Source organism: Saccopteryx leptura, chromosome 10, assembly GCF_036850995.1.
Source record: "Saccopteryx leptura isolate mSacLep1 chromosome 10, mSacLep1_pri_phased_curated, whole genome shotgun sequence".
In the NCBI taxonomy this organism is placed as follows: domain Eukaryota; kingdom Metazoa; phylum Chordata; class Mammalia; order Chiroptera; family Emballonuridae; genus Saccopteryx; species Saccopteryx leptura.
This window is the reverse complement of record NC_089512.1, coordinates 11060777-11088197: the sequence shown is the minus strand read 5'-3', so window position 1 is coordinate 11088197 and position 27421 is coordinate 11060777. Positions and strand designations below refer to the sequence as shown.

General features: G+C 44.9%; 1 protein-coding gene across 3 annotated transcripts in view; it reads right to left on the bottom strand.

Annotated features, from left to right (window-relative positions):
- ANO10 (anoctamin 10) overlaps window positions 1-27421 on the bottom strand; it is a 129172-nt gene that overhangs the window by 88200 nt on the left and 13551 nt on the right. For all 3 annotated transcript variants that reach the window (XM_066351904.1, XM_066351902.1, XM_066351903.1), the window contains exons 5-10: window positions 21070-21189; window positions 17204-17773; window positions 15292-15347; window positions 12952-13026; window positions 10960-11142; window positions 4036-4227 (exon numbers count right to left, since the gene is read on the bottom strand). In XM_066351904.1, the coding sequence (XP_066208001.1) occupies window positions 4036-4227; window positions 10960-11142; window positions 12952-13026; window positions 15292-15347; window positions 17204-17773; window positions 21070-21189 (1196 nt within the window). The remainder of the gene's footprint in view (window positions 1-4035; window positions 4228-10959; window positions 11143-12951; window positions 13027-15291; window positions 15348-17203; window positions 17774-21069; window positions 21190-27421) is intronic.

The window sequence follows — 27421 nt, the reverse complement described above, 5'->3', positions numbered from 1 at the left end:
GCAACTTTTAAACCTTTTCTCTATAATGCCATATAGCTTCGATACTTTAGGCTTAAATATGCCAAAGCAACACGTTCTTCCTTTCCAACTGGAGGGGGTCCAGACATCCACTCACACCGGACTAGGCCCGCCAGAGAACCTTTCACATTCAAAACAGGTCTGGCTTCAAACAGAAATTATTTTGTGAAATTGTCCTTCTACTTGGACAGATCACACACCGCATCTGGTTCGAGTAACAGTGACCCCCTTTTCTAGCGGCATTTACCAAATAACATGTGGAACTTCAGACAAATAGAGATGCCAGGTCCCACTGAGAGCTACCAAGTGGACTCCAGGTCCAGGGGAGACTGACGCACGGCTCTGAATACAGCCACGGGGGGCTGTGAACCTCGCCCTTCCTTTCCTTTCTTTCCTCCTTTCGTTTTGTTGTTGTTGTTTTAATGTACAGCACTTGGTGATCACTACTTAATCACTAATTATAAGAAATATAGTTACTATTAGAAATATAGATTTTTAAAAGAAGACAAAACATGATTAGATCTAAACGTAATAAAATCTTTTCCCATGAAGAATTCTACCATTATATTTATATTTTAGGAATCCTTTGTATGATCTGGTTATTTTTTTCACGGTTTTCTTTACAACAAATCCACTCAGGGCCTTCTTTCCCTTCTCTTTAGACAGCTTAATATTTTAATTTATTTGTTTTTTATAATTACATTCCCATAGTTCAAAAATCTAACATTATTAAGTGTATGTGAAGAGTCTCCTTGTTCCCCTTTCTCCCCCTTGCCAGCTCCTGTTCTCCCTACAAGAGAAGCACTGTTATTTATCTCTTATGTACCTTTCTAGATGCTCTGTGTGCAAATATAAGCAAACTTGAATACATGCTTTATTACTCTCTTCTCAGCATAATAATACATAATCAGACCCCTGGCTTTTGTCACCTGAAATGTCTTACAAGCTATTTTCAGTACTCAAAGACCGCCCTCATTCTTTGTCACAACTACTAAAGTATTTGATTGCCTGGTTATGCTACAACTTAACCATTTCCTTATTGGTGGGCATTCGTTGCTATTAAAAATGTTAAAATTAGTAACCTTATAAATACATCATTTAACAAATGTGGAAGAACCATAAACTCCTAAAAGTAAAAAGGTGCCACACATTTGTTATTTTGATAGATAATAATACCAAAGGAGTGCTCCATAGGGTTGACCAGTTCACCCTTCTAACAATAGCATAAGAGTGACTGGCTTTCTGCATTTTGAATACATTTCTATCCTAAGCTCTTGAATTTTTAAGTATCACTTACACTGAGTTATAATTTACAGATTATATGTGTATTTTCCTTTTAAATCAGTTCAGTGTCTCTTTTGATTTCACCTGATGCCCTCTCTTGGACCCATGATTATATACAAATATGATATGTTGTTTAGTTTTCAAGTGTTTGGAGATTTTCTGTTATCTCTGTTACTGATTTCTAGTTCAATTCCACTGTAGTCAGAGAACAGACTGTAAATGATTCCAATTCTTTAAAATTTTGAAATTTGTCTTAGGACCCAGAAGATGGTCCGTTTTATTGACTGTTCTGTAAGTACTTGAAAAAATGTGTATTCTACTGTTGTTGAGTAGCATGATCTGTAACATCAATATGATTCCGTCATTTGATGGTGTTACGTTCTGTATCTTTGCTGATTTTCTATCCAGTGTTATGTCAATTGCTGAGAAAGTGATGTTGAAGTTGCCAACTGTAAGGTGAATTTATCTATTTTTACTTACATTTTAAGTTCTACAAGTTTTTGGTTCACATATTTTAAAAATTAGTTGTTTGATGAACACACATTGAGATTGCTACATTTTCTTGGTAACTTGACCTTTTTATCATCATAGAATGTTCCTGCCTAGTCATTTTCTTTGCCCATAGGCCTGCTTTACTGGATATTAATAGACCCCCTCCTATTTCCTTGTGATCAGTATTTCCATACATCTTTTTCTATCCTTTTACTTTCAACTTGCTTATACCATCATGTTTGAATTGAGTCTCTTGTAGACAGCACGTAGTTGGGTGATGCGCTTTAATCCCTCTGCCAGTCTGTCCTGAACTGGTATCTTCAGACCCTTTGTGGTTAATGTCACTATTGATATGTTAGGACTTAAGTCTGCCATTTCTCAGTTTTCTGTTTGTTCCCCGTTTTTTCTTTTTCTTGTCTCATTATGAGTTACCTAAACATTTTTTGGTATGCCATTTTGATTTATCTATGTTTTCAAGTGTATCCTTTATAAAGCTTTCTAGTGGTTGCTCTAGGTATTACATTATATATATATATATGCCCATAATATAAATATAGATATAATATTTTATATGTATATGTGTATATATATATTTTTCCTTTTACTTGTGTTATTCATTAGCTCGAGTGACATATGGAAATCTTACTTCCCTTTACCATGCCCTATTTGTAATTTAGAATCATTAGATAGTGTTTCATTTTTTGTTTCAATTCTCAAACATAACTCTAAAGCAGGGGTCCCCAAACTTTTTACACATGTGGCCAGTTCACTGTCCCTCAGTCCGCTGGAGGGCTGGGCTATAAAAAAAACTGTGAACAAATCCCTATGCACACTGCACATATCTTATCTTTAAAGTAAAAAAACAAAATGGGAACAAATACAATATTTAAAATAAAGAACAAGTACATTTAAATCAATAAACTGACCAGGCCCTGGCCGGTTGGCTCAGCGGTAGAGCATCGGCCTGGTGTGCAGGAGTCCCGGGTTCGATTTCTGGCCAGGGCACACAGGAGAAGCGCCCATCTGCTTCTCCACCCCTCCCCCTCTCCTTCCTCTCTGTCTCTCTCTTCCCCTCCTGCAGCCAAGGCTCCATTGGAGCGAAGATGGCCCGGGCACAGAGGATGGCTCTGTGGCCTCTGCCTCAGGTGCTAGAATGGCTCTGGATGCAACAGAGCGACGCCCCAGAGGGGCAGAGCATCGCCCCCTGGTGGGCATGCCAGGTGGATCCTGGTCGGGCGCATGCAGGAGTCTGTCTGACTGCCTCCCCGTTTCCAGCTTCGGAAAAATGAAAACAAAACAAAACAAAACAAAAAAACTGACCAGTATTTCAATGGAACTATGGGCCTGCTTTTGGCTAAGGAGATGGTCAATGTCTGGTTCCATATTTGTCACCGCTAGCCGTAACAAGTGATATGACCCGCTTCCGGAGCCCTGATGCGTGCCTCCCACGTCACCGGAAGTAGTACTGTACGTGAGCGACGGCAGCGCCGCCACATACAGTACTCCAGGAGCACAGGATACAATGCATACCTCTCACTGACCATCAATGAAAGAGGTGCCCCTTCCAGAAGTGTGGCGGGGGCCGGATAAATGGCCTCAGGGGGTGGCATGCAGCCGCGGGCCGTAGTTTGGGGACCCCTGCTCTAAAGACTCAAGAAGAAAAGTCTACTGTATTTACTTGTATTTTTGTTTATCATGTTTTTCCCCCCAGAATGACCCCATATTCCTACTTCTATCATTTCCATAGCTTAGAGAACATTTAGTCATACTTTTAGGACAATCTGCTGACAATAAAAAACCTTTTAGTTTCCCCTCGTCTGAGAATGTCTTGATCTCTCCTTCACTCCTAAAGGACATTTTCTCTGAATATTAGATTCTGTATTGAAAGTACTTTTCTTCAAACACTTGAGAGATCCTGTGCCCCTTCCTTCTGACACTGCAGAGGGAGGGCCTCTCTACCAGCCGGAAGTCCAGCTGGCTCCTCCCCTAGAACAGGGTCCAAGTTTTACCTCTGAAAGGAACAGAGAGATGACGCTTTACCTCCCTCACCCCTACCCCCAGTTTTCAAAACAAGAACAGTGAGGCCCAGAGAAAGTTAATGCCTATCTGAAGCTAGTTTGAGGCAGAGCAAGGACAAAGTCCAGTTTCCCCAAATCCCTCCCTGGGGAATTTTCTTTTTAAATCACAATGCCTCATTTTGTTCTTTCTTTTAAAGGCAGAACTATTCCCTCAAATAATTACCTGCCACACGCCAATACTGGCCGAAGGCTCTGAGAAAGGACGTTTGAGGACTCTGCACATCTTTAAGGCATCGGAATTGACCTCCGTGATGTTATTTAACACAGCGAAGGCAGCTGCCAAGGGGTAAACACAGGAGAAGAGGCTCACGTAGCCAAACTGCAGGAAGAGCTCCAAGTAGTCATCGAAGGTGCCCTGAAAGTGGGGACCGCATGAAGAAACAGGCATTGTTTTAATAGCATATAATAAGACTAACTTACCAATGTCACCCACTAAATTTAATTTTTTTTTTTTTTTTTTTTTTTTTTTTTAATTTTTCTAAAGCTGGAAACAGGGAGAGACAGTCAGACAGACTCCCGCATGCGCCCGACCGGGATCCACCCGGCATGCCCACCAGGGGCGACGCTCTGCCCACCAGGGGGCGATGCTCTGCCCATCCTGGGCGTCGCCATGTTGCGACCAGAGCCACTCTAGCGCCTGGGGCAGAGGCCACAGAGCCATCCCCAGCGCCCGGGCCATCTTTGCTCCAATGGAGCCGTGGCTGCGGGAGGGGAAGAGAGAGACAGAGAGGAAGGCGCGGCGGAGGGGTGGAGAAGCAAATGGACGCTTCTCCTGTGTGCCCTGGCCGGGAATCGAACCCGGGTCCTCCGCACGCTAGGCCGACGCTCTACCGCTGAGCCAACCGGCCAGGGCAAATTTAATTTTTTTAATTAAAAAAAATAAAAGCTTTTTGTAATACCACCCATGGCATGGGCAAAAAAAATTCTTTTGCAAAGAGTTTCTAACAATTTCTTCTTCTCAACAGGAGAATTTACTTAAATTCAAAGGCAATTTTATATTGAAGTACCTGAAATAAAGGAAAAATGATTTTAGCTGTTCATCTAGTGACAAATTACTGAATGATTACTCTCTTTATAAGGAAAAGAGCAACAAAGCTAAAGATGTTTGCTCTTGACCAAGAATAACGAAATGATGTGTGTGTGGCATCACTGCTGGAAGTCTTACACGATGGCTCCTCACATCATGACCACCCCAGAATCTCCGTCCCTGACCCTCCGTTAAAAACACCAATAGTGAGTGGTAGAGCGTCAGCCTGGCGTGCAGGAGTCCCGGGTTCGATTCCCAGCCAGGGCACACAGGAGAAGTGCCCATCGGCTTCTCCACCCCTCCTCCTCTCCTTCCTCTCTGTCCCTCTCTTCCCCTCCCACAGCCAAGGCTCCACTGGAGCAAAGTTGGCCCAGGCACTGAGGATGGCTCTATGGCCTCTGCCTCAGGTTGCAACAGAGCGACGCCCCAGATGGGCAGAGCATCGCCCCCTGGTGGGCATGCCGGGTGGATCCCGGTCGGGCGCATGCGGGAGTCTGTCTGACTGCCTCCCCGTTTCCAACTTCAGAAAAATACAAAAAAAAACAAACAAACAAAAACACCGATAGTGGTGATGCCAACAAAAACGGTAGAGTAAGGACCTCCAGAATTTCGCCCCTCTATAAAAACACCAAAAAGGGGGCAAAATTTGTCAGAATCAGCTTTTTCAGTGCCATGAAAATTAACCAAAGGCTTGAAGTGACCCAGGCTGCTTCAGTAAAAAAAAACCCAGCTCAATCGAGTGGCATTTTAAGTTAGTCTAGTTCCATCCCCTGCTCCCCAGTGCTAGAGCAGCCTGAAAAATAACAACAGGCATTCCCAGTTCCAGAGGGAGCAGCATGGGCTGGATGATCAGAAAGCCTCGTTCCAGGAGGGGAGTCACTGTCCGACCTGGAGAGTGGTACCGTGTTAGACTCTACTCCAAAGGCTGGTCTTCGGGCAACCTCTCTGGGTCTCCCCAGTGCTAAAGGCTTCTCCCCAGGGGTGCTCCCTGACCGTTTGAACATCAGTCTGCCCAACATGATGGGTAGCACCTGGGGCAAATAAGAGATTAGCCAGGGACCTCAAAACAAAGAGCTGAGCACTGAGATGCCCAGAGAAGCGCTGTCAAGCTCTAGGGATTGAGTAGACCAGGCACACGCACAGGATCGTGCAGAAGCGTAGGAAAGACCTGAGAAGGCTCAAAGACACCACCTCTGACTGACCTTGAGGCTCTGCACAAGAAGAAAATGTATGCTAAGGCAGAATTTTAACTTCCTGGCTTAATGTTGAAGGCATGCCCTAACACGAAGACAGAGGTATAGCAGACTCCATAGAACATTCAACCTAAGAACAACAGAATACACATGGAACATTCTTTAGGACAGATATGTTAGGCTATACTATCTACAAAAAATAACTCAAAATGGATCAGAGACCTAAATGTGAGAGCTAAGCCTATAAAATTCTGAGAAAAAAATAAAGGAGTCATCTGACCTGTGGTGGCGCAGTGGATAAAGCATTAACCTGGAACACTGAGGACCCCGGTTCGAAACCCTGGTCAAGGCACATATGAGAAGCAACTACTACAAGTTAATGCTTCCTGTTCACCCCCTAACAACTTTCTCTCTTCTTAAGAAAAAAAGAAAGGAAGGAAATAGAGGAGTAAATATTCCTGACCTTGGATTGGGCATATCTTAGATATGACACCAAAAGCACAAGAAACAAAAAAGAGAAATTGGACTTCATCAAAATTAAAAACTTTTGTACATTAAAGAACACTATTGAGAAAGCAAAAGATAATCCACAGAATGGGAGGATATATTTGCAAATCGCTTATCTAATAAGAAATTTATATTCGGAATCGATGAAGAACTCTTACAACTCAGTGATAAAAAAACAGATAACCCAATGGGCAGAGATGTGAATGGCCAAAAAGCAAATGAAAAGATAGTATCTTTAGGCATTAAGAAAACGCAAATCAAATCCACAATGAAATGCCACTTCACGGCTACTAGGATGCCTATTATTTAAAATATGTAAGTGCTAGTAAGGGTGTGAGAAAAGGGACCTTCATACATAACTGGTTGAAATGTAGAATGGTACCGCTGCTTTTGAAAACAGTTCCTCAAAAAGTTAACTACAGTAAGTTAACATGCAATCCAGCATTTACATATGTTCATACAAACACTTATACAAAATGTTCATAGCAGCATTATTCATAGTAGTAAAAAAGTGGAAATAACCAAAATGTTATCAACAGATGACCGTATTCCATACAATGGAATACGATTCAACCATAAAAGGAAGTAAAGTACTGAAGTACTGATATATATAAAATACTACAGCATGGATGAAGCTTGAGGGAATTATGATTAGTGAAGAAAGCCAGACACAAAAGGCCACACACTGTACAATTCACTTACATGAAATGCACAGATAGGTCAATCCTAGAGACACAATGCAGATGACTGGTCACTAGACTGCGGAAGGGGTGACCGCTAATGGGTATGGGGTTTCTTCGGGGGATGATGAAGATGTTCTAGAAATAGATAGTGGTGTTGGCTGCATGACCTTGTGAACTTACTGGAAAAACCCCCCACTAAATTGTACATTTTAAAAGTAAAGAAAAAGCTGATAGTAACAAGGGAACTCCCATATTCAGCCTAGCAAAAGTGGTCGATCCATCCAAGAGGCCCAAGAAAGGGGTCTACAGCAGAAACAAGGAGACCGTGGGAGCAGGGGGAAAGCCCTCTGACACTGTTCCAAGACCTTTCTGATATGTTTAGTCCAAAAAAAGAATGAGGCAAGAGTGGTACGTACCCTCGACTTGAGGGGAAGAGACACTAACAGCACGAGGTGAGTGATGTAGAGGCCCTTCCTGCATGGACAAAGGAGCCTTCACTGAGGCAGGGTGCCCACGCGCTGAGCTGTCACCCCAGTAACATCACCCCCTCTCCACAGGACACAGTGGCATGCCGCTCGGATGCCTCCCTAGAGCCCCGCTGCTCAGAGCACCCCGTTTACCCTGAGCCCAGAGAGCTGAGCAGCGCTTCCCGTTGCGCTGTGACTGACGGAGGGCCACACTCGCCCACGTCTGGCATCCCCAGGTCTCCTCGTGCTCACCCGTGCGCAGGCAATGACAGCATCAGTTTGATAAAAATGCGCATCACAAGATTTTAAAGCAACATTAGTATTTCTAAATGAATAATTACTGTTACTGCATCTCAGTCAGTCCTTCACCAAGAGAGGCATACTAGGCTCAGTAGCCAAGAGCTTTGGTATAATGTCAGATTCTGCTCTGGTCAGTTGCACTTCCTATTTTATATTTCACTGAAACAGAAAACATCCGAACATAATTACAGAGCACTGGCGATGGCAGTGAGCGCTTCTCTCAGATGCTCTGGTATTTGGACGAAGCACGAGCCCAGGGACTTCGAGTGAGCCGCGCTGGCCGCGTTCAAGCCTCAGCAAAGAGCACCGCCAGACACGTGTGCCAGGAGCTGGCAGGCGGACGCCCAGCTGGGCACTCAGCGGTGAGCAGTTTCTAAACCACACTTTGGTTGCATTTGGCTCTAGAAAGCGTTTCCTTATGTTGTGTTGCAGCATACAGATGTGGTTTTAAAATATGCGCAGTGATATAGCATCGATTTATTTCTCTGAAAAGTGAAGTAATCGAGAGTGGGGAAAGAGGAAAAATCTTAGCAATCAAGCCGTTTCGACCACAGTTTGGTCTTAAGAAACCCTTGTAGCCTATGCTCAGCTTTCAAAATAGTGCTGTTTCGGTTCAGAAACTAACAGGTTGAGCCTCTGCAGAGACGTGCAGACCATGCCTGTCTGGTGTGCCGCTTAGCAATGGACCCTCTCTGACAGCTCTATTTCACTAAGGAGAATACACCACGCCAGGAAGGAAGGTGCGGGGTGTCAGGAACAATGACCTAAAGCAAAAGCAGCCCCAACACCCCCACCCGCAATAGAGAAACAGTGAATGGCGTCACAGCGCGATAAAAGTTTAAATACATGCTTAGGTGTTAGGACCTCCAATGATCTCTTTATAGTTCCTAAAAAGACTCAGACATTCTGTCTTAAAGGAACTATTTTATATTTACAATAGCACTAAATAATTTAAACTATAAATTAATCTTCAGGTTGACATTCCTTTTTAGCAATGGGATTAAATCTTTTTTTTTTGTCATTAGTTTAGATATTATGTTGTATCAGTTTCAGGTGTACATCATAGTGGTTCGAAAGTCATACACTTTACAAGTGTTCCCCTGAAACTGCCAGCCCCCACTTTCAACCTTCTGAGTTTGAAGCAAGCCATGCTGCTGCCCCTCCCTGGCCATTCCCACCACCCCCCGGCTCCGCCATGCTGCTGCCCCTCCCTGGCCATTCCCACCCCCCCTGGCTCCGCCATGCTGCTGCCCCTCCCTGGCCATTCCCACCCCCCCTGGCTCCGCCATGCTGCTGCCCCTCCCTGGCCATTCCCACCCCCCCCCCCGGCTCCGCCATGCTGCTGCCCCTCCCTGGCCATTCCCACCCCCCCTGGCTCCGCCATGCTGCTGCCCCTCCCTGGCCATTCCCACCCCCCCCCGGCTCCGCCATGCTGCTGCCCCTCCCTGGCCATTCCCACCCCCCCTGGCTCCGCCATGCTGCTGCCCCTCCCTGGCCATTCCCACCACCCCCTGGCTCCGCCATGCTGCTGCCCCTCCCTGGCCATTCCCACCACCCCCTGGCTCCGCCATGCTGCTGCCCCTCCCTGGCCATTCCCACCACCCCCTGGCTCCGCCATGCTGCTGCCCCTCCCTGGCCATTCCCACCACCCCCGGCTCCGCCATGCTGCTGCCCCTCCCTGGCCATTCCCACCCCCCCCGGCTCCGCCATGCTGCTGCCCCTCCCTGGCCATTCCCACCCCCCCCGGCTCCGCCATGCTGCTGCCCCTCCCTGGCCATTCCCACCCCCCCTGGCTCTGCCATGCTGCTGCCCCTCCCTGGCCATTCCCACCCCCCCCGGCTCCGCCATGCTGCTGCCCCTCCCTGGCCATTCCCACCCCCCCCCCCGGCTCCGCCATGCTGCTGCCCCTCCCTGGCCATTCCCACCCCCCCTGGCTCCGCCATGCTGCTGCCCCTCCCTGGCCATTCCCACCCCCCCCCCCGGCTCCGCCATGCTGCTGCCCCTCCCTGGCCATTCCCACCCCCCCTGGCTCCGCCATGCTGCTGCCCCTCCCTGGCCATTCCCACCCCCCCCCCGGCTCCGCCATGCTGCTGCCCCTCCCTGGCCATTCCCACCCCCCCTGGCTCCGCCATGCTGCTGCCCCTCCCTGGCCATTCCCACCCCCCCTGGCTCCGCCATGCTGCTGCCCCTCCCTGGCCATTCCCACCCCCCCTGGCTCCGCCATGCTGCTGCCCCTCCATGGCCATTCCCACCACCCCCTGGCTCTGCCATGCTGCTGCCCCTCCCTGGCCATTCCCACCACCCCCGGCTCCGCCATGCTGCTGCCCCTCCCTGGCCATTCCCACCGCCCCTGGCTCCGCCATGCTGCTGCCCCTCCCTGGCCATTCCCACCACCCCCGGCTCCGCCATGCTGCTGCCCCTCCCTGGCCATTCCCACCACCCCCTGGCTCCGCCATGCTGCTGCCCCTCCCTGGCCATTCCCACCACCCCCGGCTCCGCCATGCTGCTGCCCCTCCCTGGCCATTCCCACCACCCCTGGCTCCGCCATGCTGTTCCCCCTCCCTGGCCATTCCCACCACCCCCTGGCTCCGCCATGCTACTGCCCCTCCCTGGCCATTCCCACCACCCCCGGCTCCGCCAGCTCTGAATCTGCTGTCCCCATCAGCCTCTGATGGCAGAGAAGCAACAACATAATTCACCAAAAACCCTTGGTGTTTCCGGCATAACTTCAGAGTCAAGACAGCAGCACCTCAACGCGCAGCCCGTCTTTTCAACTTCAAAGCAGTTCGTGGTGAGGACGCTGGTGGAACACACTTAGCTAGGCCACGGGTGCTTCCATGTGTGCTGCACTCGGTACGTGACAGCTGTCCACTTCCGGTCAATGTTTAATTCAACAGGATTCGAACTTACCAGATAGGTTCCCATTTCTTTCTCCAGGACGACTTGTTCATATAAGGTAGCATCGATGTCCGCCTTTAGAGCCTGCACCTTCTTCTTCACCTTCAGGTGGTGCTTCCTTTGCAGCCAATAAGGAAGAAGAGATTCCACAATCTGGTTAAGGATCTGGGAGGTGATCAGGAGAGTGGCCAAGCTCTAAAGAGAGGCACATAAACGTTTGCCAGTGTAGTTTAATAAAACCACAGTATGTGTCCAATTACGCAAACAAAATGGAATTTCCAATAAATAGTAGACTATTGCTATAAAAGCTGTATCAGAAAAGCTAGGTATTAGACTGATGTTTCTGATTTATTGTTTTTTCATAGGGAGCACTTAGTTAACATATAAAAAGATTATTACACAAATAAGATTATAATAAAAACAACTGGTTATAAATAAGCAGGAGAACAAATTACCTTAAAATTGTGTTTTTGGTTATCACAGCCTGGCTATTAAATATGAGTATCTCCATGATGTTGCCATTTTAAATAAAAATAATCATTTGGCCAAAACTTAAAAAAAAATATTATAAAACTAGTACATCCCCCCTCACCATAAAAAACTCATAATACTTAAAAAAAAAAGTCACTCATAATTCTACAACCAGGACAGAACCACCACCAACATCTTAAATGTTTCCAATCATATATAAAAATAAAAGTAGAGTCATCCAATATATTTTATATGGTTTTGTATTATTCCTTTTCTCTTATAATATATATATATTGTGAGCACTTTCCTGTGTCATTAAAAATTCTCTTAACTTAGCCCCTGAACTGTTGTCAAACGCAGGTACTATTCCCAGCCTTCACTTTGACAAACGCTGCTCCTGAACACCTATCTACATGGGTCTCCACGCCATCTCTGACGACCTCTGACGGATGAACTAAGGTTCTCGGCAAAGCTGCCAGTGGTGTGCAGAGCTGTTAGTGCCAGTGTCTACTTTCCCCACATGGATAGCAGAGTTTCCATCAAATACCATCTTTGCTGGTATCAAAATTCTATTTTTCAAAGACTCCTCTCCCATCCCGCTGTCCCCTATTAAAGTTGTCCCACGAATACAGTGGGTGGGACTGGAAAAGGTATGAGCATCCAGCTTATCAAGTTCAAATATATTATTTGGAACTTTTTCAATGTTCAACAGTAATTTTTAAAAAGTAGCAATATATATAGCATAGCTCCTAAGAGCACAACATTTAATTTTACTTGTATGCAAGCTCTTAGGACCAATACTACAACATCTTAACTTTCTCTGTTATACAAATGTTTGAATTTCTTGAAAAATGATCCCCAGCTCTCACATAAATAAGCAGCCACCTCAGCTGTGAGTCTGCTCGCTGTATCACAGGACATCAGACCAGGAAGGAGCAGCCCTCACTGAGAGCCGACTCAAGCACTAAAAAAACTTTAGAAAGCTGTCGCTTGTACTCCATTTCTTACTCACTGTTGTTATGTGACCCAGAAATGGCAACACACAAAGTGTATGTCAGACTTTCTTAAACATTTCAGAAAAGACGCAGCACAGCAGAGGATCTGTCGGCCTCTGAAATCTAACGACTAGTTAATTTCAAAATGAAATGTGTGAGACCTACCTAAGGTTACAGCAACCGCCCCACCCTGAGACACACACAATAGTTTAAAATATATATATGCTTTACTGTTAGAACTGTTTTCGAGTCTCTATAAATAGAAATCTATAGGAACTACACATCTGGTTTCCCTGCCCTATGTCATTAATATTACAAGTTTGGTTGGCTTCAACTAGCTTCTTTTCAGTTGAGCACAATACACAGTGCTAATGGGTTTTCCCTTTTTTTTTAAATTAGAATTGGGCTTAGAAATAGACAAAATTTAAAAGACTTTATCTATAAAAATAATTACGGAAGCCAGTTACGTTACCTGAATTTAGGATACCTCTAAAAGCTAGAGAACTGAGAACGGATCCGCTCCGTTCCGCACACCCACCTGACGCAGAAGCTTCATGTCCTTCAGGACAAAGGCGATGTAGAAGAGCGAGGCAAAGCAATTCAGAAAGTTGAACTGCCGAAAACAGATAACAGCTATTAGTACTGCTCCACAGTGCTTTATGTTTACGACCGTAAACACAGCGGTAAGCCTGTAACGAGAGACTTCCAGTCCAGACAAGATGGCGGACTTGCTTCTTCCTGCTCTTCAGTGAGCGCGTCTACAACCTCCGGACAGGACGCAAGAGGCAACTGAAGGAGAACTCGGAGGGAGTGAACTGGCGGGGAGCCCCAGCACTGAAGGGGCAACACGGTGCCAGCGCAGCTTACGTCCCTATGTTTCCACCACATTCCCACAAAAGGGGGAGACCAAGGCCCACCATTCCCCACCCCAAACTGGTAACCCAGGTAACCTCGATGGGGTCTTGACAACAGCAGATGAGCCCAGTGGAGCTGATCAGGACCCCACTGACAATAAGCTGCCAGGGGATACGCTCTCCTCTCCGCCCTGCCGGGCCTGACGCTCCGCTGCCCCATGGAGATGTGACAGGATGCCCGGGCAGCACAGCAATAAGGACCCCCCCACCACCACCACAGGCAGCCCACCCCAGAAGCCCAGCCCAGGGACCTGACACTCCTCACCCTCACGGGGCAACACCTAGGTGACGAGTGGCACCAGCAAGGAACACCAGCCGTAATAACAACCAGCTGGGTCTGGATGCATCTTTGTCACCATAGGCCTGACACTCCCCTATCCTGCTCAGACATAGAGGACTGACTGGGTTGGGGCTCCCATTATAACAAGTGTCATTTCTTCAAAAAGTTCCCCTGCTCAAGAATCTGCAACTACCCCCTGCTCTAATGGTTGGATCTCCCCTCTGCCTCCCAGACCCGTGCTGGCTACTTCCTGTGTAGCAGCATCCCTTTCTGAGACAAGACTGCGATAAATACAACTGTGAGCACTTCATTAGTGAGGGGATGTAGAGTCACTGGGCAGTGCCAAGGGGGCGACAGTGAGCAGTTAAGCTCGATACAGCCATAGGGTAGGGGTGGGGTGCCAAGGTAGAGTAGAGGGGAAGAGCGGAAGCCTGGGAAGTGGGAAATGCTCCGCCCATATGACTGAAAAGGAAGGGGAAACCCAGGAAACAAGCAGATTCTACCCCGTGAGTCTTTTCACAAGGCCGTCGCCTCACATTGTATCTGAAATGTCAGAGAATAATCAAGTCCCACAAATAACTAAATTCTTCAAGACGAATGCAGTATTTTACTGCTACAGGCAAAGATTCCACATTAGAATCAATTTGAATAATCTTCTAATGCATTACACGTTCCCTTGCTTTCTTACACAGAGAACACAGAACAGAACTTCCTTGCTGAACCAGCATCTATATTTTGAATATCAATTGCTTCACAGGGCTGCAATGAGGCCTGCAGAGCCTCTTCAGATATTCACAGCCACTTGCCCCTTTTCTAATATTCAAATTGCTAAAACTGTTGAATTATTAGCATCTGTTATGACAAGCTATTTCCAAGTCTGTTCTTGTCTCTATAAATCCTACTTCTAGAAACCTAATACCTTCTCAGTGGGGTTTCTGGTCTTTTAAGGCCTAAAAACCCAGACAAATAAGCTTCTCAAAATGATTTTACAGCTAAAATGAAGATTCTTTCTAAGTGGGGGCCTGGTTGCCTTGCTCAGGAGTAAGGTACGTGAACTGTTAGATCAATTACAGTGGAAGTTCAGAGGACTCTATGCACCTGTGCTGATCCTCAGTTAAGCTACAGATGGCTGACGTCACCTCCAGATAAGCGAGGTGCTTCCGGCCGGCACATCCTGGTTGTTTATATAATGGAGGGAGACAGACTGTGTGTGAGCTGTCACACGAACGGCAAGTGAGTCACACAATGCCTCCTCTCCGTCTCCCTCCTTCCACGCATCAAAACACACTTACACTCTAAAATTTCTTCACCAAGTCTTTAAAAAAATAATTTAATGTTCCACCACTAAATGAAGTGTCGGTAACTGGAGGAATTGTTGAACAGTGAAACATCCAAAGAAATCACAAGAAAATAGAAATATGACGATAAAGTAGTTAATTAGCTTTTTACAAAAATAGAAATTGTCTGTACTACTAATTTCTACACTTGAAGTCTTAAACCACACGTACGTTTATAATAAGACTACTGAATATATATAAACACATCTATTAGTCAATCCATGTCTACTTGCACAAAATACATTATCTGATAAATTATAAGCAAGTCTTCATATTTATATTAAATATTAAATGGTATGCATTACTTTCACAATTAAAAAGAATTTGTATACAAAAATTCTACTTACCACTAAAACTTTCAAAATTAGATGATTCTGGTGGGCAGATTCCAATCTATGATTCTCTAAAATATTAAAAATGAGAGGTCAGTTCTCTCAGGTAAGAGAGCAATAGAGAGCATTGTGATGAGGCGAACGAGGCAAGCTATGGGCAGAGATGCCCAACAACATTTACTGACCACAGAGCTAGGCTGTCAATCGTGACTATTGCTTACCACTAAGAGCATCAGACAAGGAAGAATCTAAGATTGGGACACAGTCTTCGAGGCATTGCATTATCACTGTAGTCTGAAATTATTTTAAAATCTTATTGCAACAAAGAAATGTGGGCTGTGTCAGCAAATGATCCCATAGTTCACTGTCCCTCAGACCGTTGGGAGGGCTGGACTATAAAAAAAACTATGAACAAATCCCTATGCACACTGCACATATCTTATTTTAAAGTAAAAAAACAAAACAGAACAAATACAATATTTAAAATAAAGAAAAAGTAAATTTAAATCAACTGACCAGTATTTCAATGGGAACTATGGGCCTGCTTTTGGCTTATGAGATGGTCAATGTCCGGTTCCATATTTGTCACTGCTAGCTGTAACAAGTGATATGACACGCTTCCAGAGCTGTGACGCGAGCGACCCACGTCACTGGAAGTAGTACTATACTTGAGCGACGCCACGCTTTGCAGCGCACCCACATACAGTGCTCCTCTCACTGACCATCAATGAAAGAGGTGCCCCTTCCAGAAGTGCGGCGGGGGCCGGATAAATGGCCTCAGGGGGCCGCATGCCACCCACAGGCCGTAGTTTGGGGACCCCTGCTCTAAAGAGTAGGGCAATAAAGAAAGTTTCCTGAATGTGTGGTTTGAGTGCTTAACTTAAAGGGAAACTCAAATGTCCATCCTCAGCCAGAAAGAGGAGGCACTGAGCAGGTCCTAGAACAGCGGGACAAAAGAACAAAAAGGAAGATTCTGAGAGAAGTGTCATCTTGCACAGGGAGGCAGTGTTGGGCTGACCTGGATCTGAAACCCAACTCACCACTGTCTGAACTGGGCAAGTCACTTAACCTCCTGCCACTCAAGCTCCTCACCTACAAAACAGGGCTGACACCCACTCCTCCCAGGGTCACTGTCAGGATTAGAAATAATACAAAACCTGAGCCTGGTGTCAGCAAAGAAAAGCACTCACTAAATGGTAGCTGTTGTTTTTAAATGACTAATAACAATAATTTAAAATATCTTTGTGGTCCATGAAGTTAAGGCCTAGACTTCTTCCTAGGGAATAATAACCTATCCGTTTATTTTTTAAATGAATAAAGTAAAGAGTAAACGGCCAATTAAGACTGCTTTTAAACTACGAGCTCTCTGCCCACAGACACATACACAAGCCCCATCTTCCCTGAGTTCAGTGGCAGTCCTCAGTGCCCTGCACAACGAAACAACTGGGTTTCAGATGCTCAGACAGACTTCATTCGGCCAGAGTTTCAGAAAGATAATTCAACCCATTTCACCCTTAGCAAAAAACACAACAGTATGGGATTAGGAGCACAGGTTTAGAGCAGAGAGGTGTGGATGAGCCTGGCTCTACCATTTGCTGTCCGAAACTAGTAAAATGTCGATATCTTTACCTATAAAATGGTGAAATGTGTCTATCATGGTGTCCTGAGGAGGTGAACACGAGACATGTGGATCAAGTGTGTAGTGGGATACCTCGAACACAGTGACTAACACTCAGAGAATGAGAGCTGTGACAACCGTGAGCTGGAGATCAGCAGAGCTCACGGAGCCCATGAACCTTCCCTTATGACTCTATCGTGAGCCCTGAGCAACACCTATCTGCTTTGCAAGGCAGCAGTTATATGAATCCTACAGTAAGCAGTATTTCTTATAGACAGAGAAGATAAAAAACAGAGCATCAAGTCTTACCCCATGAGGTTAAAAACTCGGCCGCATATCGATAGAGGCGGTTCATGATCTCGATCACAATGGCGTAGATGATGCTGGGCACATACAACAAGACGCTGGTCCACTCGGACCCGCTGTCCTCGTGGATGCCCAGGGCCCAGGCCTCCAAGTCGAAGTAAATCATCATGACGTACAGAGAGAAATAGAGACAGAGGCACACAAAGGGCAGGGAGACCAGGTAAATGCGTAACTGTCTCTTGTAGCTGGGGTAGAGGGGCTCCTCCCGGCCGGTGACGGGGTTGATACCCAGGACCCCGTGAAACCCTGGCCGCGGCTCCTCAAACTGTCTCTTCATGACCAGTGTCCCCCACCTGTAGGTCATGCTGGCACAGCCACGCTTCCACACTTCCAGGATCACTGTGGACCAGATCAGGTTGAAGGAGGCAAAGATCACGTACTTGTCGTAGTCTTCCCACACAAACAAGTAGTAAGGTAACCCGATGACCGCCATGGGGATTAAGGCAAAAGTAAAATACTCCAAAAATCCAAAGTAGAGAGCGATTGTTTCCCCAAAGTAGCCACGAATAGTGTCTATAATAAAAGAGAAAAAAGACCTTAAAAACAGACTTTCTTTTCTTATCATCTCAAATAAGCTTATTCGGGTTTTTAGTTAAGTGGGAACCCTTAGCACCGTGACTTCCCGATCAGTGTGTGATGGCAAACTCACCCCCCACTCAGTACGAAGATCCCACTTATCTGTATGGTGTGCCTGGCACACCCCCCGGCATAGGGCCCAGGCTCTGCCGGGCACCCTGGGTCTGGTTCCTCCTTATTCCCACACTGGTGGATGCCTTCTTCAAGAACACATCACCGAGGGGTTTGTCCCAAATCTCCAACGTCCTCATTTAAATTCAGTCATGTCCAATAAAACATTTTAGTTTGGGGGTTTAATTTCTGCTCCCCACTTTTCTCCTACTTTCCTATTACAGCTACAGATTTTCTTGTTAAAGACCCCATCCCTATATACTGTTCCCCCCACCAGAAAATACAAATTTTGATCAATGTGTCATGGCAAACCTTTCAATACACTGAAGAAAAATTATTCAAAAGCACAAAACAATATTCTACAGACTGACTTCTAGAGAACAGTCGTGGGACACATTCATCTACACCAGGGGTCCCCAAACTATGGCCCGCGGGCCGCATGCGGCCCCCTGAGGCCATTTATCCGGCCCGCCGCACTTCTGGAAGGGGCACCTCTTTCATTGGTGGTCAGTGAGAGGAGCATAGTTCTCATTGAAATACTGGTCAGTTTGTTGATTTAAATTTACTTGTTCTTTATTTTAAATATTGGATTTGTTCCTGTTTTGTTTTTTTACTTTAAAATAAGATATGTGCAGTGTGCATAGGGATTTGTTCATAGCTTTTTTTATAGTCCGGCCCTCCAATGGTCTGAGGGACAGTGAACTGGCCCTCTGTGTAAAAAGTTTGGGGACCCCTGATCTACACCTTCATATAGGAGCTGGGCAGAAGAAGGTCCAAGCCACCTCACTGTTAACAGTGTGTGAATTTGACACAGTTCCCTAATCCGAAAGAGGTCACAAACTCTGCACCCTGTCAGCCGCATCTCCGTGGCTGCGAGTCTGGACGGTAAAAGCATCCTGCCCTGGGACCAGGGTGGAATGCCAGGCGTTGGGCAGGTGCAGCAATTGAAGTTACTATTTCTTGATTGATTACACATAGTAAACTGTAACTTTTTTTTTTTTTTTAATTTTTATTTATTCATTTTAGAGAGGAGAGAGAGAGACAGAGAGAGAGAGAGAGAGAGAGAGAGAGGAGAGAGAGAGACAGGGGGGAGGAGCAGGAAGCATCAACTCCCATATATGCCTTGACCAGGCAAGCCCAGGGTTTCAAACTGGCGACCTCAGCATTCCAAGTCAATGCTTTATCCACTTTGCCACCACAGGTCAGGCAAACTGTAACTTTTTAAGGTGATGTGTCAGATAAGTCTAGAGTAAACTGAGATAGGCTATTTTCTCCTATCTTTATTTTTTTCTAGCTAACACAGAAGCTAGAAAAACAGTGTGTATGGGCCCTGGCTGGGTAGTTCAGTTGGTTAGAGCATCACCCTGACATCCCAAGAGTAAAAGTTCGATCCCTAGACAGGGCACAGATAAGAATCAACCAATGGCCCTGGCCAGTTGGCTCAGTGGTAGAGCGTCGGCCTGGTGTGCAGGAGTCCCGGGTTTGATTCCCGGCCAGGGCACACAGGAGAAGCACCCATCTGCTTCTCCACCCCTCCCCCTCTCCTTCCTCTCTGTCTCTCTCTTCCCCTCCCGCAGCCAAAGCTCCACTGGAGCAAAGTTTGCCCGGGCGCTGAGGATGGCTCTGTGGCCTCTGCCTCAGGCGCTAGAATGGCTCTGGATGCAACAGAGCGATGCCCCAGATGGGCAGAGCATCGCTCCCTGGTGGGCATGCCAGGTGGCCCCGGTTGGGCGCATGCAGGAGTCTGTCTGACTGTCTCCCCGTTTCCAGCTTCAGAAAAATACAAAAAAAAAAAAAAAATCAACCAATGAATGAATGCATAAATAAGTGGAAAAACAATCAATGTTTCTATCTATCTATCTCTAGAATAAAATAAAATGAAATAAAATAAAGCAGTGGGTATAATGAAGTTATCTCAAATCTGAATCAGGTTAAAGAATAGCTAAGCAATGTATAAGCAGGTGCTCCTGGTCCTGGGCTCCAAATCAGATGATCGCTCTCTTTTGCTCCTTTGCTCTCAAGGGGAAGCTCCAGATCCGCCTGAGCCCCAGCTGCTCTGCGCAGTCCCAGCGCTCCCTGAGGCCGCACACCCACGACCACCACCCGCTCAGCCTTCACATCAACTTGTTCTCTCCCCTTACTTTCCAAAAAGGGGCTAATGGATACCTCACTGACAGGTCCTAGAGGCAGTACTGAAATTTACTGCCACCTAAATGCCACAGGAAGTTAAAAAAATAATGTCATAAAAGTAACATAAAATGACTATTGTGCCACCTGAAACTTTCAAAAATAAAACTATTCCTTTCAATGCCTATAGGAAAATAATTCAGAATACAATTTCAAATTTTAATCTTAAAAACAATTTTTGTTCAGTTACAATATTGTAATAGTTCTTTTCAGAATGGAAATTAGAAAGAAAATCATTTTAGAGGGATTTCCCTAAACAAAATGAAAAGAGAAATATCCTTTAAGGAGAAGTCGCCATAAGTAACACTTATGGTGAAATCTACCAGCTTAAATAGAATTCTTATGCTAAAAAAAAATAACTAAACCTAAAAATCTGGGCATCTATATTGACATAATATTTATAGAAAGTGTGTTCCACACACACCAGATAAATTAGTGGTGGTTCTTATCACTGTGTCGGAGAAAATGGACAGATAAGTCACATACACCACGACACCCCGAAACCACCTCCCACGAGGCCGCCCCTAAGAATGAGCTCAACTTGACTCACTCCAAATGATTAGCTCTAAAGAAAATGTCAAACACAAAATAGTCACAAACTAAATGCTTAGGAGATCTGTTCTACTCCGACTCTGATACGTCCTCACAAAGAACACTCTGAACTGCCTGGGTTGTTAGAGAAATTTAGTGAAAGCCTGTAATTCAGTCCCTCTAAAATCACGAGAAATAAAAACACAGGTCACGCAGCCCGCCTTATCCCACCCCTCGTATTTCCCCACATGCAGCCGGCGAGCCTGGCCTGGCAGAGTGTTCAGCATCTGCCCGAGTGGGTGGCACCCCTGCTGAATCGCGACTTCCCCTCCCCCACCCCCCACCCCCCACCCCCCCCCCCGGTAGGTCTTCCTCGTCTCTAAGGGAACAGTATGGACACCTACCCATGGGCTGAAACTGTAAACTAAAGCGGGTGTACCAGCTGTCCTCCAGCTTCTTCAGGGCTTCGTTATCGTGCAGCGGAAACACCTGGATCACGATGCCAGACGTGAGCAGCCTTCTCACTGCAGAGGGAAAGGTGCAAAGTACTTAGAAGGAACTAGAGGCCGCCCGGGACACTGTCAAGGGCTACGGGGCCACTCCGAGACAGGAGCGCTGCACAAAAATCGATCTCGGCCTGACCTGTGGTGGCACAGTGGATAAAGCGTCAACCTGGAAATGCTGAGGTCACCGGTTTGAAACCCTGGGCTTGCCTGGTCAAGGCACATATGGGAGTTGATGCTTCCAGCTCCTCCCCCCCCCCTCTCTCTGTCTCTCCCTCTCCTCTCTAAAAAAAAAAAAAAAAAAAAAAAAAAATCGATCTCGCTGCCTGCTCCAAACGTGTGCACTTCTCTGTTCTTCAGAGTGTCAGAAGCTTTACTATTCTTTTAATAACAAAGCACTACAAGTCAATGTAAAATTTTAAACCATAAAGAAATGCACAAACCGGCCCTGGCCGGTTGGCTCAGTGGTAGAGCGTCAGCCTGGCGTGCAGGAGTCCCAGGTTCGATTCCCAGCCAGGGCACACAGGAGAAGCGCCCATCTGCTTCTCCACCCCTCCCCCTCTCCTTCCTCTCTGTCTCTCTCTTCCCCTCCCGCAGCCAAGGCTCCACTGGAGCAAAGTTGGCCCAGGCGCTGAAGATGGCTCTGTGGCCTCTGCCTCAGGCGCTAGAATGGCTCTGGTTGCAAAAGAACATCGCCCCTCTGGTGGGCGTGCCGGGTGGATCCCGGTCAGGCGCATGTGGGAGTCTGACTGCCTCCCTGTTTCCAACTTCAGAAAATACAAAAAAAACCACAAAAAAACAACCTTTAAATAGCAATTTAGTGTATAACCAGACTTAAAAATATACATCCATAAATATATATATTTTTAAATAAGAGTATTCTACACATTGTTCTGTAATCTTTTCTCATGTAGTAATTAATATATAATGAATCTGTCAGTACAAATATAAATAGGACATAAAATGTCATTTTGAATCATGTCACAATATCCCCTTGTATGAAATGCTATCACTCAATTCTCTATTAAAAAATATTTGCTTCCCTTTTTTTGCTATTATAAATAATGTTAAAACTTTTGTACATATACCTTTTTTCACCTGTCTACTATTTCCTTATTGTATATGAAAGTAGAATTGTTAGGTCCAAGGGTCTATATATATTTAGATTTGGACACATACTATAAAACTGCTCCTAGAAAAATTTTACCAATCTATCCTCCCACTATAGTAAAAGTAACAGAATGGTTTAGTTTCTTTCATTCTTGATACTGAGTATTCTCAGTCATTTTCATCTTTTCTAATGTGATAACAAAGTCTTATATTCAGAAACAACAAATATCAAAATCAATCAAAAGAAGACTTCCTACTTTCAGCAGTCATTTGGCGAGTACGGTTTTAACACTTGTGCATATATCTGAAAGAGACAAACTAACATAGCCAAAGACGAACTCCTCTAGTAATAACAAATGAAAGCAGGGCATTCTCTCATCCACAATTACTTAGTGACTCGCTGGGCTGGTCTTTAAAAGGAGGTGTGTTCGGGAGACACGGAGAACGTGAACGCAATACCTTGTGCCATGTTTGGGGAGATGCAGCACTTCCCACACATGCTCCTAGCACATCTCCCACTGAAGATTATGGCTGCTAATGGATGGAACTAACATCAAGAAAGAACGCTTTTTTGCTTTCATCCATTGATAAACTTTCAGCTCTTTAAGGTTGATCAGCTCAACTCTTATCTCCCATCTACCTAGTCACCAAAGGAAGGTCACAAGAATATCAGTCAACAGGCCCCTCAATAAGGAACAGAAAATAAATGCCTGCAGCATGGAAAAAAAAACACACAATTAAGATTTTCAGTGTAGAAATACTACACAAAGAGAGGCAGTGTGTTCCAGGACAGATGCTCTGTCATAAAATCCTCAGAGTGATTCAAAGGCAAACCTAACTTCTTAGAAATAATAATGATTAAAAAAAGGATAATAAAGAGGCGATATCTGACACAAACAATAGGAAAAAGCCTAGGTCTTAATATATGCTTCTCCTTACAATTATATCTCATAGGTAAGCTATACAGAAGAAAAGTTTTTAAAAGCTAGGGTTGTGATGAAATCCTCCTTAATGACTGGAAAACATATAAGGCTTAAGTTAAATTAGTCTCTGGTACTACCAAGTCCACTTTTAAGTATTTTTATTCTGAAGTGTTTGAGTGGACTTTTTCTAAGCTGCTATGAGGAAAAGTCGACCAGCCACAACTGTTATGGTTCTCCTCTCATACTTGGGGACACACAGCTGGCACTCACTCCTCCCTCCTGTTCCTATCTTTCTCAATTAGACATCAAGTTTCTGCTTTGACTTGATCGACAGCATCTAACTTATTATTTTACCATGTCTACGTTCTTTTTTTAAGAAATGACTCTATTTTACTACAGAAGACTTTCCAGACAGGCATAAAAACCAGCTTGAATACTTCTAAAAATAGGACGGTAGGGAGACTGTAAAGCCACAGGTCCTAAATTACCGGGCTTCTCTTCAATGCCAAACGTGGTTCTGGTTTCAGCTTCTAAATATAGAGGATTTTTTTTTTTAATCCTTCAACCTTCTGATGTCAGCTAAGAATGTAATTAACATGACCCTTACCTTCAAAGGAAAATATGATGCTGTTAAGGCCTATTTAGAGAAAGGAACAACTTAACCCAAGATTCCTTCCTTCAAGAATGTTGAATGTGCCCTGGCCAGTTGGCTCAGTGGTAGAGCGTCGGCCTGGCGTGCAGAGGTCCCGGGTTCGATTCCCGGTCAGGGCACACAGGAGAAGCGCCCATCTGCTTCTCCACCCTTCCCCCTCTCCTTCCTCTCTATCTCTCTCTTCCCCTCCTGCAGCCAAGGCTCCATTGGAGCAAAGATGGCCCGGGCGCTGGGGATGGCTCCTTGGCCTCTGCCCCAGGTGCTAGAGTGGCTCTGGTCGCAACAGAGCGACGCCCCAGAGGGGCAGAGCATCACCCCCTGGTGGGCAGAGCATCGCCCCTGGTGGGCGTGCCGGGTGGATCCCGGTCGAGCGCATGCGGGAGTCTGTCTGACTGTCTCTCCCCATTTCCAGCTTCAGAAAAATACAAAAAAAAAAAAAAAGAATGTTGAATGATCTGTTGCCAACTACTAGGGTCATTCCTGTAGCCATTTAACAGTTACCTAAACAAACCAAAATCTAACGTAAGGTGTACTATAGTACCCTGGCTTATAGTCGAACCCTCTGAATTAAACAGTGCAATAATAATACTAACACAGTATGGCTTCTGTCTTTGGCTAATGTGATGTGTTTACTTCAAAAGTAAAAACAGGACCCTGGCTGAGTAGCTCACTTGTGATTGGAGCATCATCCTGAGACACCACAGCTATGGGTTCGATCCCCGTCAAGGCACATACAGGAAGCAACCAATGTATGCACAACCAAGTAGAACAAATGAATGCTCCTCTCTCTCTCTCCTCCCTCTCTCTCTCTTCCACTCCCTTCCTCTCTCTGTCTCTCTAAAATCAATCAATAGATTGGAAGAAAACAGAAAAGGTAAAAATCTCTCTCACAACTCCTTCCAGTGTCTCTGTGCAACAGGGAGGGGCAGGTCACGCTGTCTCCATCAACCCCAGCAAAGGGGTGACGAGCACACAGAGCATGGCAGGGAGAGAGGCCTGTAGCAGTCTATATGCCCAATGAAGATGGGGCCCCACACCCCCTCCCAGGCCCCACCCAACTCCAGCATCCTGCTGTGAACAGATCACTTCTGTCTTTATAAGAAAGAACTTCTTGAGGATACCTGCGTTTTCAAAATACATTTTATATTCCCATATTATTTTCATCCCTGATAAATATAAAAACTGCAACTATGTATGTAGCAAAATACCATATCTATAAGTTTATGATATACATGCTGTATGTACCCAGCAACATCATACATATATAAATACATCAATAGCTTGATCTCATGTAGAAGCCTACTATAGGATATTTACTTGAAATCTACTCTAATATTCTTATAGGGAAAATTAATAATTTTAGAAGGTAGATTATACCTGACACTCTAACCATTTGTATCTAGAAGATACTCAAAGGACATTACCATAACGTTCTAAAAGAATAACAACATAATAGAAGACCTAATATGAGATGTGCCATCAATCGTCAGATAGACATATTGAGACAGAGCTGTAACCTAAATAACATCCCTGAGGACACAGTTAACACACAGAAACTCTTGGCTCCTTCCACTCCTTTTCTAGAGAAAATCTTTCATTAGGTCATTTGCATGACTATTAACTATGAGGAATCAACGGGAGAAGGCAGAGTCTGAGAGTCTAAAGAGGTTGGAGCTCACACAGAAACCAGAGATGGGAGGCCCACAAGGGGAACACTGTTAAGACACACAGAGCCAATTTCTAGGTCTCCGCAGTGCTTGCTGTTTGATGGAGTGAGGGAGAGCCCTGAAGTGCACAGGTCACAGCACCACCTACCTGCCACAAAATCATGTTTACAGCGACACACGTTGCTATCCATTTTAATGAGAGCTTTCTATCAAAACACAACATTATGACAAGCAAATTTATAGTCACTGCACATAAAATAAAAATCAGATTAAACCTAAGACAGCAGAGAGTGTTTCTCATGAAAGCCCCAGCCAGCTAGCCCTGATGGGCTCACACTGAATGGTGCATATACCACCTCTTCTTCCACAAATATTATGATTAGAAAATTAAGATGATGCAGATGTCACGATGGCATATTAGAGATTACAATTTTCAAAGACATAAAGAAAAAGAATAATGCAGAAATTTAAAATCCAGACTTGGCAACTTAATGATTCTTATCTCAGATGCTATAAAAAATTTTAAATGACCATGATTTAGATGATTGTTACTGTTTTTATATTTATTATACAATATATAAAAAAGAAAGAGATTGAGTGAGGGAGGAAAAGAGAGAGGAGAAAAAAGGGGGAGGGAGGGAAGGGAAGGGGAGGGAAGGGGAGGAAGGGGAGGGAAGGGGAGACCAGACCACACCAGACCTTGTTTACAAGCCTCATCCTGCTATGAAGAAAGTTATTACCTAAAGATGAGAACACATCAAATACAACCAAATAACTCTAATTGAAGAACATTTTTCTGAAATCATGGTAAAGAACATCGGCCCAGTTAAAATGAGCAAAGTTTACTTTATGCCCCAAAACTGAACTATGTAATAAAAATCTGTGGAGATCTTTTGCTGGAGCACTCTTCTCATCTCTCGTCTTTTCTGCCTGTCCCTTTGGTGTCACACCCAAGAAATCATTGTCAAATCCAATGTCACAAAGCTTTTCCTGTGTTTTCTTCAGGAGTTTTGTAGGTTTGGGTGTTATGTTTAGGTCTTTAAAACATTTTGAGTTAATTTTTAATACGGCAGTAGTCAACAAACCATGGCTCACGAGCCACATGCGGCTCTTTGGCCCCTGGAGTGTGGCTCTTCCACAAATTACCATGTGCGGGCGCTACCTCAATAAGGAATGTACCTACCTATATAGTTTAAGTTTTAAAAATTTGGCTCTCAAAAGAAATCTCAATCGTTATACTGCTTATATTTGGCTCCGTTGACTAATGAGTTTGCCGACCACTGGTATGGTATTAGGCCAGGGTCCAACTTGATTCTTTTGCATGTGGATACCCAGTTTTCTTAGCACCATTTGTTGAAAGGACTGTCCTTTCCCCCATTGAATGGCTTTGGTCAAAATCATTTGACCATATTTGCAGGGTTTGTTTGGGGACTCTATTCTATTCCATTGGTCAATAGGTGTGTTTGTATGCCAGTACCACATTGTTTTGACTATTGTGGCTTTGGAGTAAGTTTTGAAATCAAGAAGTTTTGTTCTTCTTTTTCAAGACTGTTTTGGCTATTTGAAGCACCATGAAATTCCATATGAATTTTAGGGTGGGTTTTTCTATTTCTGTAGATGTCATTGAGATTTTGATAGGAATTGCATTAAATCTGCAGATTGTTTTGGGAAGTCTTTTTTTTTTTTTTTTTAACTTATTTTTAGAGAGAGAAGAAAGACAAAGGGTAGAGAAAGAGGCAGGCAGCATCAACCCCCATATGTGCCTTGACCGGGCAAGCTCAGGGTTTCAAACCAGTGATCTCAGCATTCCAGGTCGACACTGTATCCACTGTGCCACCACAGGTCAGGCTGTTTTGGTAAGTCCTGACATCTTAACAATATTAAGTTCCACAAACATGAAA